Source organism: Lathyrus oleraceus, chromosome 7, assembly GCF_024323335.1.
Source record: "Lathyrus oleraceus cultivar Zhongwan6 chromosome 7, CAAS_Psat_ZW6_1.0, whole genome shotgun sequence".
NCBI classification, from domain to species: Eukaryota; Viridiplantae; Streptophyta; class Magnoliopsida; order Fabales; family Fabaceae; genus Lathyrus; species Lathyrus oleraceus.
This window is the reverse complement of record NC_066585.1, coordinates 304,390,592-304,403,201: the sequence shown is the minus strand read 5'-3', so window position 1 is coordinate 304,403,201 and position 12,610 is coordinate 304,390,592. Positions and strand designations below refer to the sequence as shown.

At 31.2% G+C, this 12,610-nt stretch overlaps 1 protein-coding gene across 1 annotated transcript; it reads right to left on the bottom strand.

Moving 5' to 3' along the window:
- Positions 1 to 2,660: 2,660 nt before the first annotated feature.
- On the bottom strand, positions 2,661 to 6,766 carry LOC127100562 (fatty acyl-CoA reductase 3). The gene is made up of 10 exons (XM_051037787.1): positions 6,619 to 6,766; positions 6,427 to 6,530; positions 5,763 to 5,965; positions 5,282 to 5,382; positions 4,343 to 4,535; positions 4,027 to 4,188; positions 3,860 to 3,941; positions 3,493 to 3,762; positions 3,283 to 3,410; positions 2,661 to 3,194 (listed from the first exon to the last, which is right to left on the bottom strand). Exons 1-10 carry the CDS (start codon positions 6,698 to 6,700, stop codon positions 3,041 to 3,043), a joined length of 1,479 nt encoding a protein of 492 aa, XP_050893744.1. The 5' UTR covers positions 6,701 to 6,766; the 3' UTR covers positions 2,661 to 3,040.
- Between the last annotated feature and the right edge of the window lie 5,844 nt (positions 6,767 to 12,610).

The window sequence follows — 12,610 nt, the reverse complement described above, 5'->3', positions numbered from 1 at the left end:
CGAAGGTAATGTCACGACACTAATATCTGAACAATATAAACAGGATAAAAGATAAAGAACAGTAATACAAGTGACACAAGCAATTGTTAACCCAGTTCGGTGTAAACTCACCTACATCTGGGGGCTACCAAGCCAGGAAGGAAATCCACTAAACAGAATTAGTTCAAATACTCTCAGTAAACAACTTCAAGTTACAGTCTTTTCACCTAATCTCTACCCGTGTGACTTCTATCTAAGAACTCTTAGATATGAGATCCTACTCACTCCCCCTCAATCACAGCAGTGATGTAAAAATAAATATTACAATGAAAGAAGACACTCTTCAAGAACACATACTTGATCTTGCTTAAAAGCTTCAACCAAATAAACACACACTCATGCTTCAAAGCTTAGAGTGGACAAATTACAACTCAAAAGTCAGTCCAATTCAATCATCTATGGATGAATGAATGGCTCACAATACACACGACCACACAAGACTAAAACCCTTATTCTCTCTCAATGTTTCTTTTGTTATTTCTTGTGTATTAAAACCAGGTTTTCCATGCCCTTTATATAGAAGTGTTTGGCTGGGCTTGGACATCATAAAACCCTAAAACTATTTTCCATTCGTATCTTCTTATGACAGTTGATTATATCTCGTTGGAAAATAAGTCAATCTGGTTGTAATTACTGATTGAATGGCGCGTTCAATCATCACATCAATCACACATAGATTATCATAAAAAGCGCAATCACACAATACATAACATTCATACTGAATGTTCTGTATACAGATGTCTTGACATCGGGTCTGACATCTCAGTAAAATCCTGCACATTCACATTTTAAACACCTTGCAGGAACATGTTATCTCATGTCAAGACAACACTTGTGACAACTTGTGAACACTCTAGGTTTTACCAAAATTGCTGCCAACACATAGAACCAACATACCTAAAAGAAACAACTCTGGATAAGACTCCCTCATCTGACTACCCATCTCCCACGTCACGCTTCCTCTAGCATGTCCTCCCCTAACCACCTTAACCAAAATGATCTCCTTATCTTCAAGTTCTTCAATTCTCAATCCTCAATTCGTAAGGTTGATGTTTAAAAAGTAAAGTTATCTCTCACTTGCACATCATCCACTGGAATTACATGGGACGGATCTGAAACATACTCACAAAATTGAGAAACATGAAAGACACTATGAAGGTTCAAAAGAGATGGTGGTAAGGTAACTCGATAGGCAACTTCGCCGACACTCTTAAAGATCTAATAAGGACCAATAAAATGAGGTGTGAGCTTTCTAGACTTCAACACCCGACCAACATCAGTCACCGAGTGACTCTCAAGAACACGTGACCTCCTTCCTAAAATTCAAGAGATTTTCTTCACTTATCATGATCACTCTTTTATCTGCTTTGTGATGCCTTCATATTTTCTTGAATCATCTTAATCTTCTCAGTAGTTTGTTAAACAATCTCTTGTCCAAGCACAACATTTTCACCTTAGCCATACCAACACAAGTGTGTTCTACACCTTCTACCATATAAAGCTTCAAAATGGGTCATTCCGACACTAGAATGGTAATTATTTTTATAAGTAAACTCGATCAGTGGCAAATAATTGTCCAAAATACCTCCTTGCTCTAAAACACAAGTCCTCAACAAATATTCCAAAGATTCGATAGTCCTTTTATGTTTGACCGTCTGCATGCAGATATTAAGCAGAATTCAACCTTAACTTGGTTCCTAAGGCTGTTTGGAAGCTCTCCAAAATCTTTGACGTGAACCTCAGATCTCTATCTGAAATAATACTAGAAAGAATTCCATGTAGTTTCACTATCTTACTTTGATGTAGATCTCTGCTATCTTCTCAATGGATAACTAATCTTTATCGAAATAAAATTATCTGACTTAGTCAATCTATCTACAACAACCCAAATTGAATCACTTTCTTTAACGATTTTTGGAAAACCCACTATAAAATCCATAGAGATAATATCCAACTTCCACTCAGGAATACTCAAAGGTTGCATCAATCCAAAAAGTTTCTGATGCTCAATCTTCGACTTCTGACAATTCAAACCAGAATACAAACTCTGCAACATCATTCTTCATACTTGGCAACCAAAAAAATTTCTTAAGATCCTGATACATCTTCGTCGTTCTGGGATGAATATTCAAACTACTCATATGACTTTCTTCCAAAATCTTCTTTCTAAGTTCTGGTACATCTGACACACACATTCTGTCTCGAAACTTCATAATCCCATTCTCATCTACCTTGAAGTCCACTTTTTTACCTTGATTAATAAGAACCGTTTGATCAATCAATTCCAAATCCAACTTCTGACCTTCCTTGATTTCTTTTAGTACACTGCTAGTCAACTTCAACATACCTAACTTCACATTTCTTGGTGTTATCTCACACACCGAACTAAGATCTACTGCTCTATCATTAGTGCCAACATATGCAAGGACTTTCTACTTAATGCATCTGCTATCACATTATCCTTATCAGGAGAGTAACTTAACTCACAGTCACAGTCTTTCAAAATTTTCAACCATCTCCTAAATTTGTCTCATATTCAACTCTTTCTCTAATTTATATATTATTCATATAAATAAGTATATAAATCTAAGAGATGAAATGTAAGACATGAGAGAGTAATATATTGTAAACACACTTTAATATTTTCTTAATAATAAAGAATCCCAAATCCAACACCATAGTGGGGGGATTGCAGATAGTTAGCCCACGAAATCACGTGGTAGGAAGTTGTATAAAACGGAATACAATATCATGAGTTGCTATAAGAAAAAATCTATGGCAAGAACTAGGCATCAAAACAAAGATACATCAATACCTAGCCAAAATTACACCAAAGATTATAGTTAAAATATTCGCCACACGTAATATATTATAATATAAAATTCAAAACATAATAGTACACCACCAATACTATTAAACTCGCTGGCATAACTTTGAACTCAAACGAGTTTCATGTTTTGAAAGACAAAAGCTACAAACAAGTTCATATTTCATACTAGTTTCACTTGAAGCAATATTTGACAATGCCAGGAATGTGAACATTCATGAAGTAGTCTTCCCAGTCAATCATCTTGGGGTCAAAGTAAAACAAATCCATCTCCACCCCACTTTGTCTTGCTTCTTTTTGCATCTTCTCCGCATTCGTATTATCGAATCTGTTCACAAAACATAGCTCAGTCGATTAGTGCGTCTTATACATTAGTACAAATATTTATGATTTATTGTATTAATTTATTGACTTACAAGCCGTCGAAGAACAAGTAGGGTTTGTAGAGATCAACCAAGCGCATCACGGTTTGGACCTTCTTGTTAATATCAAAATAAGTACCATCAAAAAAGTGACAAAAGGCCGTATTCACTAGCTCTAGTCCCTGATAAATCACAAACCGATTAGTGCGCGTGCGAGTTTCGTCGATAAATTGATTAATAAGTGAAGATTAGAAATTGAAAAACCTTGAGTGGAAGCATGTATCGAATGTACATGTATCTTTGGAAGCTATTCATGTTTTCCAAAACCGTAACTGTGCCAACCTTGATGGGTTTTCCTTCTTTGTCTAAACATGGTTTTGCAGTAAAATATCTGAAAGTGTAATCTTTGAGATTACGATATCTAACTGGATTTCCAACGGAAGAACCCACATGATATATGTTATCATCAATAGATTGATTAGCATGTTTCGTCATTGCCACCATCATTGCATTCACTACTATATCAGCTGGAATCTACATCAAATCAAATAAAATAATCAGATACATTGATTATTTAATAAATTTATTTATTTTTTTAAATTATCTCCCAATACCAAATGACAATTCTCACCACATCAAAAACAGCTTCAATGTCAGCAAGGAAGCATGTTAATTTTCCTTTACCATAAGCCACAATTATACTGTCTATGGTTCTGCAAAAATGAAAATATATCAAATCAAATAAACATGATTAATTAATTAATTAATTTCATAATAATGAATTGGTGATTAATTTACCTTACTCCTTCAACCCAACCAGGGAAAGGTTCTTTGTAAGTGCTTGTAATCATTGTAGGACGAACAATAACAATGGGCAGATTTTCCTTCATAGTTCCAACAAGCATTTCTCCCATTGCTTTTGTAAACACATATGTGTTTGGCCATCCATACATTTTTGCTCTAAAAATTTATTAAAAGAAAACATGTTATTCCAAAAAAAATATAATAATAACATTTAATTTTTTTAAAATATATAATATTTTATTAAAATTATCTAAAATGAATAATAATTTTTAAAAGAAAAAAATGAAATATTAATATTAGTGATGCTAACCTTTTGATGCCCAAATCCTTCATGGCAAATTTAACATCATTTTCAGAAGCTCCTTGTTGTTGAAGCATTTTCAATTTCTCTTCAACAACTTTCTTTTCCACATTAATGTCTAATCCTGTTACTCCATTTAATGACACACCCATTTTATATGGTTCTTCTGTAATCAATCCTCCTTTCTCACCACATACGTAGGCTGGATTTAATTATCAATAACATTACATTAATTTCACCCACTAAACCTGTGGATTTGGTATAAATTTAAAGCATGTGATTCTTTTATTAGTAGTACTACTATTGGCTTTTCTTTTTGATTAAATTTTTCCTATACACACTAATTAAATAAAGAAATAATTTTAATAAAAATTAAAGCAGAAATAAATAGCTCCCATTATGATTTCTCGGTGGAGCCTAATAATAGCCTTTAATATGGATACAGTTTACTGCAGTCATTTGTATGGGAAATGATTCATGCATTTGAAGAATTAGTGAAAGTTGGACAAAATCAGACGTTGTCAGAGTATATATATATATATATATATATATATATATATATATATATATATATATATATATATATATATATATATATATATATATATATATATATATATATATATATATATATATATATATATATTAAGAAGAGATCAATTAAATAATAAATAAAATAAAATATTAAATTTATAAAATTTATTTTATATTTAAATAATTTATTGGAATTTAATAGAATGTCCTATTAATTTGTTGAACAGTTAAACCTCCTATTAATTGCCTTATTTGTCGATATATGATATAAATGTAAGAAAAGTGGAGTGAAAGAATATGGAAAGTAAGTTTAAAAAGAAATTTCAAATTTTTTTAAAATTTTCAATGTTTGTTTTACACACAAAAAAAAAGTAGAAAGGACTTAAAAATATTCTTAAAAAATAAAATACAAACCTGTTGATACATGAACAAGCACCCTCAGATTAATACAGTTTTTGGCGAAGTTTAATACATGCTTCACTCCAAATGTATTTAAATCCAATGCGGCATCATATCTGCATTTGTTAATATAATACTATTATTTTTAAAAAGAGTCATTTTAATATTTTGAAAATATTTGTTGAAAGTAAAAGCTTGTGCACACTAATTTTTTTCATTAAATTATTAGTCAAAAATTTATTCAATATAATTTAATAAATGAGACGTCGAGAGTTTAACCATGCAAAATTTGATATAATTATGATAAATATTTTTATAAAATTTTATTTAACTATGATTTAATCTTACAAATTTCAACTAGATTAAGTAGTCTGTCTTACTATTCTAGATTCTGTCTTCCATATATTTACCATTTAATGCAATTATATAACTGTTGAAATGCAGGTTCACACACTCCAAAGCAATAATAGATAGAAACAATTCTAAGGATTTATACCTTTCATCAAAGTTAGTTGTTGCAGCTAAATTCACTATGACATTAGTTTCATTGTACAACTCTTTAACTAGATTTGAGTCCTTCAAGTTGAACTCTTCTTGGGAAATGTCTCCAGGCACTACAGTCACTTTTTCTGAAATAAAGCTATTGAACTTTTCACCATGATTTTCCTTCAGCAATTTGAACAAGTTCTTCTTCAAAATCTGCATACATGAAAATAAACTCTTACTATATTCTAAACATTAATTTAACACTTAAAGTATAGCGTACTGTTTGGTGGGAAAAATTTATGACCAATACATCCCTTTTTGTGGTGGGTGTGAAATTTTAATACTACATACTATCAACTTTATTTTATTCTCTAAAGTCACACCACAAAATTTTAAGATGACAAAAATATTTATTAATTTAATGACATTATAATTAGTGGGCACCCCTCACCCATTATGAAGTTATCAGAAAATCCGTACTTTTGAATAAGACATGTTTTAAGAATTTGATACGTAGAACCTACATATTTATAATATACTCTCTTTGCTACAAAATATGATAAGTAAAAAAAATACATTTTTTATCCTAAATTATAAATAAAATATTTTAATTTTTATCATGTAAAATTAATTCAAAACGATATTTTATGGAGTGAATGAGAGTATAAACATACCTCATTATGCAACCGTTTAGTTGCAGAATCAGCATCTGCAGCTCTCAAAAGAAGATAAACTTTCTTCACATTTGGTTGCACTCTTAGTATCTTCTCCACAAAAACTACAAATAGCACCATACAAAAAAATCAAACAAATATCACAAAATACATTTAATTTCTTGTTTATATAAAACAAAAAGAGATTTATACTTTTTGCAAGGAATCCAGCAGCACCAAGGACCAACACATTTTTATCTTCAAGAAACTGAGTAATGCTTCCAAAGTGTTCCATTGGAGAAAATACTGTTTTTAAGGCAAGTATGGAGAAATGACAAATATATATAGAAAAAATAAAACGACACGTAACAAAGCATTTATTTGAATATAATATGTAATACCATGTATGTGGACCTAAGTAATTAAACTAGTGTGAAATGAAATGCAAGTGTGTGAAAGAGTACTTCGGTTCTAGCTACAACCCCCAACTGTTCTAGAGATAACCTAACCATGCTGCCACTGTCTGCAAATATTAATGCCAATAATTTTCTTTTTGCTACTCTTAATTGACTTCCTTAGTCTGAATGCTTGATGATGATTAAAATTAAAATATTGTTAAATTTATTTAGGGTATAATTTGTTTTGGGGAGTGCGAGAGAAAATGCCAAAAATAATAATGGACTAAACACTTAAGTCACTTAACACCAAGTTAGAAATAGATTCTTAGTTTCTAAATATTAATTATTACTCTTTTTCAATGGTAAATATTATATAATACACTTATCCACGGTATAAATTTAATTCACACGCAAGAAGCAATAGCAACATACATACATTCTCTGATTTTTACTTTTTATAATATTTATATTGAATTTTTTTAGTGACTTATATGTTTCATTGTTAATCATGCAAATTCACCTAGTCTAACATCTAAATACTACTACAAAAAACACTTATCATAATATTTGAAAATATGATACAACCACGTCCGACCAATCATTGTTAGGTACGGTGTGATTGTATGTATGATATTTTCCACCGCGGACATAGGACCGTTGTGATAAACTAGATAACGAGTTATATATCACAACGATTAAAGTACAACCGTTGTGATATAAAACAAAAAATCATGGATTCAGAACTCAATGATGGTATGATTTATAATATTTTGCACTCTATATATAACAACAATAGTTGATATAAATAATTGTGATTAAATATTTTATTTTTAATTTTATTTTATTTTTTCATATATTACAAACATGTATTTGTTATATATATATATATATATATATATATATATATATATATATATATATAATCAAATTAAGCAATAAAAATATATTTACACCATCAAAGACAATTCATCCAATACCACCCTCCCTTTCCAACTAAGGCATTGAAAATAAACGTTCAACATCTATGGACGTCGTGTAAATCTTCAGGAGAGAAATGTGTCATATCGTTAAACGTCTACATAAACAAGTGAAAAACAATTGAATATCACGTGATTTAAATAATAATAGCAAATTAATGTTATTGAAAACATTTCATGACATTATATATAGGTGATCCCACTTATCAACAATGTCGATAGAGACGATATTCAACATGTATTTCATTACATAGTAACCACACTAATATCTCTCTAATTGTTTCTTAGTCTACAAATTTAAACATTACATGAATATATAACCACGCATTTCATGAATATTTATAAATGAATGTCACAATTAATCTACTTACCTTGGACTCACAAAATGCAAGCTTTTTTCGAGAGTTGTTCAACCTATAATGTCTCTCCACAACTCTGAATATTGAAAATGATTTAAAAATATTACACGCTAAGTTAATTACAAAGTCAAAGAAAATATTACTAAAAGTCTCATAAACATAAAGTTAGCTAGTAATAATTTGTTTCATCATAGGATCAAGTTCATAGTGTAACACAATGTAGTTACATATTCGTCCAAAGAGATATGATATCAATTGATAATAATCCCTGAATAAACAATCCAAGCATATATAATTAGTATTTGGTAAAACATAAATACTAACTATAATAAAGAAACAATAATTTTAAAATTACTCACTTATTAAGGAACGATGCTGGGGGGGGGGGGGGGGGGGGGGGCTGAACAAGTGTCTTTTGTGCTTTCACCACCACGTAGAATATTTCTATTAGACAATTGATCATCAACATCATCATCTTCATTTGTACACTGAAGGACAGTTCCTCTGATTCTCTACGTCATAAAAAAAACACAGGAACACAAAACAAAATTAACACAATATATATCATACATTTCAGATAAGATAATTCTCACTCTCACATACCGCATATAACTCTTTTAATTCTTCCAATCCTTTTCTGCGAGTTTCCCGCTCCGTTTCTAACTTCTCGTTAAATTCTTGCTTTTGAGTATCTATCCCCCTCTGAAGCTCTTCCAACGTTTCTTTTTGCATTTGTTCGGTGCTTTTTTAGGCGTACCAAAAAACACTCTCAGTCTGATGCCATCTCCAACCCCACGCACACCTACCATGCTCCTTTGTTTCGATTGCTTCTGCTAATATATCATGTTGTGGTTCTAGAACAAAGGAACCTTCACGGGATGAGTTAACCAATGAATCCTACACAATATGATAAGACATACACTGACTATTACCAAAGGGATTTAAATAACACAAATATACACATAACAAATCCTACTTATAATTTTCTCAGCGACTACTCTTGAGGCATCTGAAGTGTACTCTCTATTTTGTCTTTGTCGAGTCCTCTTCCACTTATCATGTTGTGATGGTGGAGATGATTCTCGATCACGACTCATGGAGTACACATCTCCTTGTTGTTGTTGTTTTTCAGTAATCATTGTTTTCTCAAGTTTCTTGTATCCCCCATGATACAATCAATGAGGATGTTTGTTTGTAGACTTTTTAGCTTTCCTACTTCACTTTTAACATGTTTTAAACATATGAAAAATATTAACATGTTTTATTTTTGTTTTTCTACTACAAATTAAGAATAATTTGAATTGGTTTCATTTGTATACATAGCTTCGTCTCCACTAGATGAAGGCGAGGTCATCTATTAAGATATAAAACAATCAACAAAAGCATCATCAACAACGACAACATCAATAATAGCATCAACAATAACATCATCAACAAACATCATAAAAACAACAATGGCATCAATACACAAGCATCATCAACAATAGCAGCATCAACAAAAGGATTATCAACAAACATCATTAAAAACAACAGTGGTATCAAGACACAAACATCATCAACAATAGCATCATCAATAATAGGATCATCAACAAACATCATAAACAATAACACCATCCACAATAACACCATCAACAAAAGAATCATCAACAATGGCATCATCAACAATAACATCATCAACAAACATCATCAACAATAATATCATCAACAACAGTGGCATCAATACACAAACATCGTCAACAATAGTATCATTAACAATAGCTACACCAATGTAAAATGACGATACAGTAGATGCATGGGGAAAAAGTTTACGTACCAAAAACATGATGAATAAGTAAATAAATATTGTCAAAATCTTTGAGTTCCTCCTCGACTACTAAACTGAAGGCTCTTCAAGAACGAAGAACACGATGTCAACTCCTTCCTCGATGGTACAAAATCACTGTTTCTTCAGGTTTGGTGATGGTGTTATACGTTTCGTTAGCGTTGAAACTAGTTTTTTTTCGTTAGGGTTAAAAATGGTGTTGTTTGGTTGAAAATCGTGTTGTTTTGTCAGGGGTTGTTTATTGATGAAAATAAAAATATGAAACTAAAGAGACAAGTTAGCTAGCTCTGTTTAAATTGAGTAAAACATATCACCACAGTTGTTCATCAAAACCATTGTGATATATGATAAAGTTTTATAAAAAAGTGACAAGTTTTAAGCAATTAAAATTTTTAAAAAATAATGAAAACTATATTATAACGGTGTACATAGACAACCGTGGTGATATAAGATTTACATTAATGATATTTTATAAAAAAAGCTCCAGGTTTTAAACAATGATTTTTTTTTTAATAATAAAAACTATATTATAACAATGTGTTTTGACAACCGTTGTGATATATGATTTACATTAATGAAATTTTATAATAAAAAAACGTCAGATTTTAAGCAATTAAAAATTTTAAAAAATAATTAAAAATAGATCACAACTGTTAGTTTAATAAATCATCGTGATATAACTTTATTTTTTAAAATAAAAATGAAAGGCGGTGATAAAATACTGAAGAAATGACGAATTAGTAGACGCTGAGAATCAAGCTCATGAAACGTCAACTTATATCATTACGTTTAATTTAAAAACTTATGGTAATAAATCAACAATGTTTAATTAAAAAATAATATATATATATATATATATATATATATATATATATATATATATATATATATATATATATATATATATATATATATATATATATATATATATATATATATATATATCTCCTGAATTTAGAGATATCATTACGGTCCTTCGAAGGATCGTGGTAGAGATGGCGTCGTTGTATGTACTTTTTGTAGTAGTGCAATTTCGATTAAATTATTTATTTGTGACTTTTACATGATTTTTTAATTAAGTATTTTAATTAAATAAGTTATGTGTGAGGTAGCTCAGAAACTACCCTAGACTATGGTAGTAAAAGAAACAAGTCTTCCTCAAAGATACCTCTGATCGACAATTATATTGGCCCCATGCCCGACATCGTCGGTCCGAAGAAAGATCACCAGATGAAAAGCGCAGGAAGAAACATTTTTCCGTAAATTTTGGAGATGAGCCTCTCAAGGAGCTTCACCTTCGCCCGACCATATCTTGGCCTTAAGAAGCTCTACCAAAATTCCAGAGACAAGCTAAAGCAATGTTGTAACCAAAGGTTTACTTATATGGCCATTTGATATTCTCATTATAATAAATTTACTTCAATATGAATAAAAATACTAGTCTTCTATTTTTCTCGATTGCACTCTTTTCTGATTGTTATTTAGGACATTAGAGGTGAAAAGAAATATATCACGAGTTTGCATGCATATCATATATAGTCTAAATGCATGTACGTGTATGTGATATGGTTTAAAACACATCTCTTCACCTCTACATATCGGATACAGACTACACTCATTTATGCGTACCTGACACAACTCAAATGCATTTCTGATACTAGCTAATTTCATTTCTACGTAGCTTTGCACCTCTGATATAGAATTAACGCATTTCTTCATAGTTTGTGCACCCCCCACCGGATCTAGCTAATCCAAGGGCGTTAGGCAGGCGAGTCCAAAGACGTTCACCTCGATCTGATCCTAGTTAAGAGGGAAGGAGCGGGGATCCTACCCTTGGTCAGGGAAAAATGCTCATGATGTAGAGCGTAGTACAAATATACCACCAAAGCAGGCATGTCTCGTCAATTTCAAGCTTCACCCCAAGAAACACCAGTAATATGCTCAATACTAGAATTTTAGAGAGTGTGTTCAATTGCGATGTCTCTAAGGATGAGATGAGTTGGTAGATGGAGGAACGACTGAGATGTTATACTTACTATAAGCATATTTGTCTATGAACAATGAAGAAGACACGGGGAAAAGGGTGCCACCACCAACACTTGACTTACCTTATGATATTGTTGAATATCTTGGATGGGCGGAGATGTTTTGTGACTCTATCATTCTCTATCGGTAACGACAGATTAGAGTTTGCTCACTAGGGTTAAGAACCATCTTCATATTAGAAAGTGACATTCCCTGGAAATGATATATGTGTTTACATCCGATTACAGACATGTGGGTTGCCTCTATACAAGTGTTTGTTTTCTAGAATGGGGTTCACTCTTCTCTTTTACAATTTTGAAGTTAACATTCTGAATCATCTAGAAATTACTCCTTCATAGTTCCACCCTATAAGTTGGACATATGTGAATGTGTTTCAATATTGGTGTGACTATAATAGTAACACACATATATTGGCGTTGTTCTTCCTTTTGCTTCACGTTTTGAGAAAGTCTACTGATCTTGACCATCCTTTAGGTTTGACCTCCTTGAATCAAACTTGCAAGTTCTTTGACATATATATGACCAACTTCAAAAGATTCAAAGATAACTAGTATTTTGTTTCCCCCCTCAATGGCATCGCTAACAAAAGTCTTTGAAAGATTC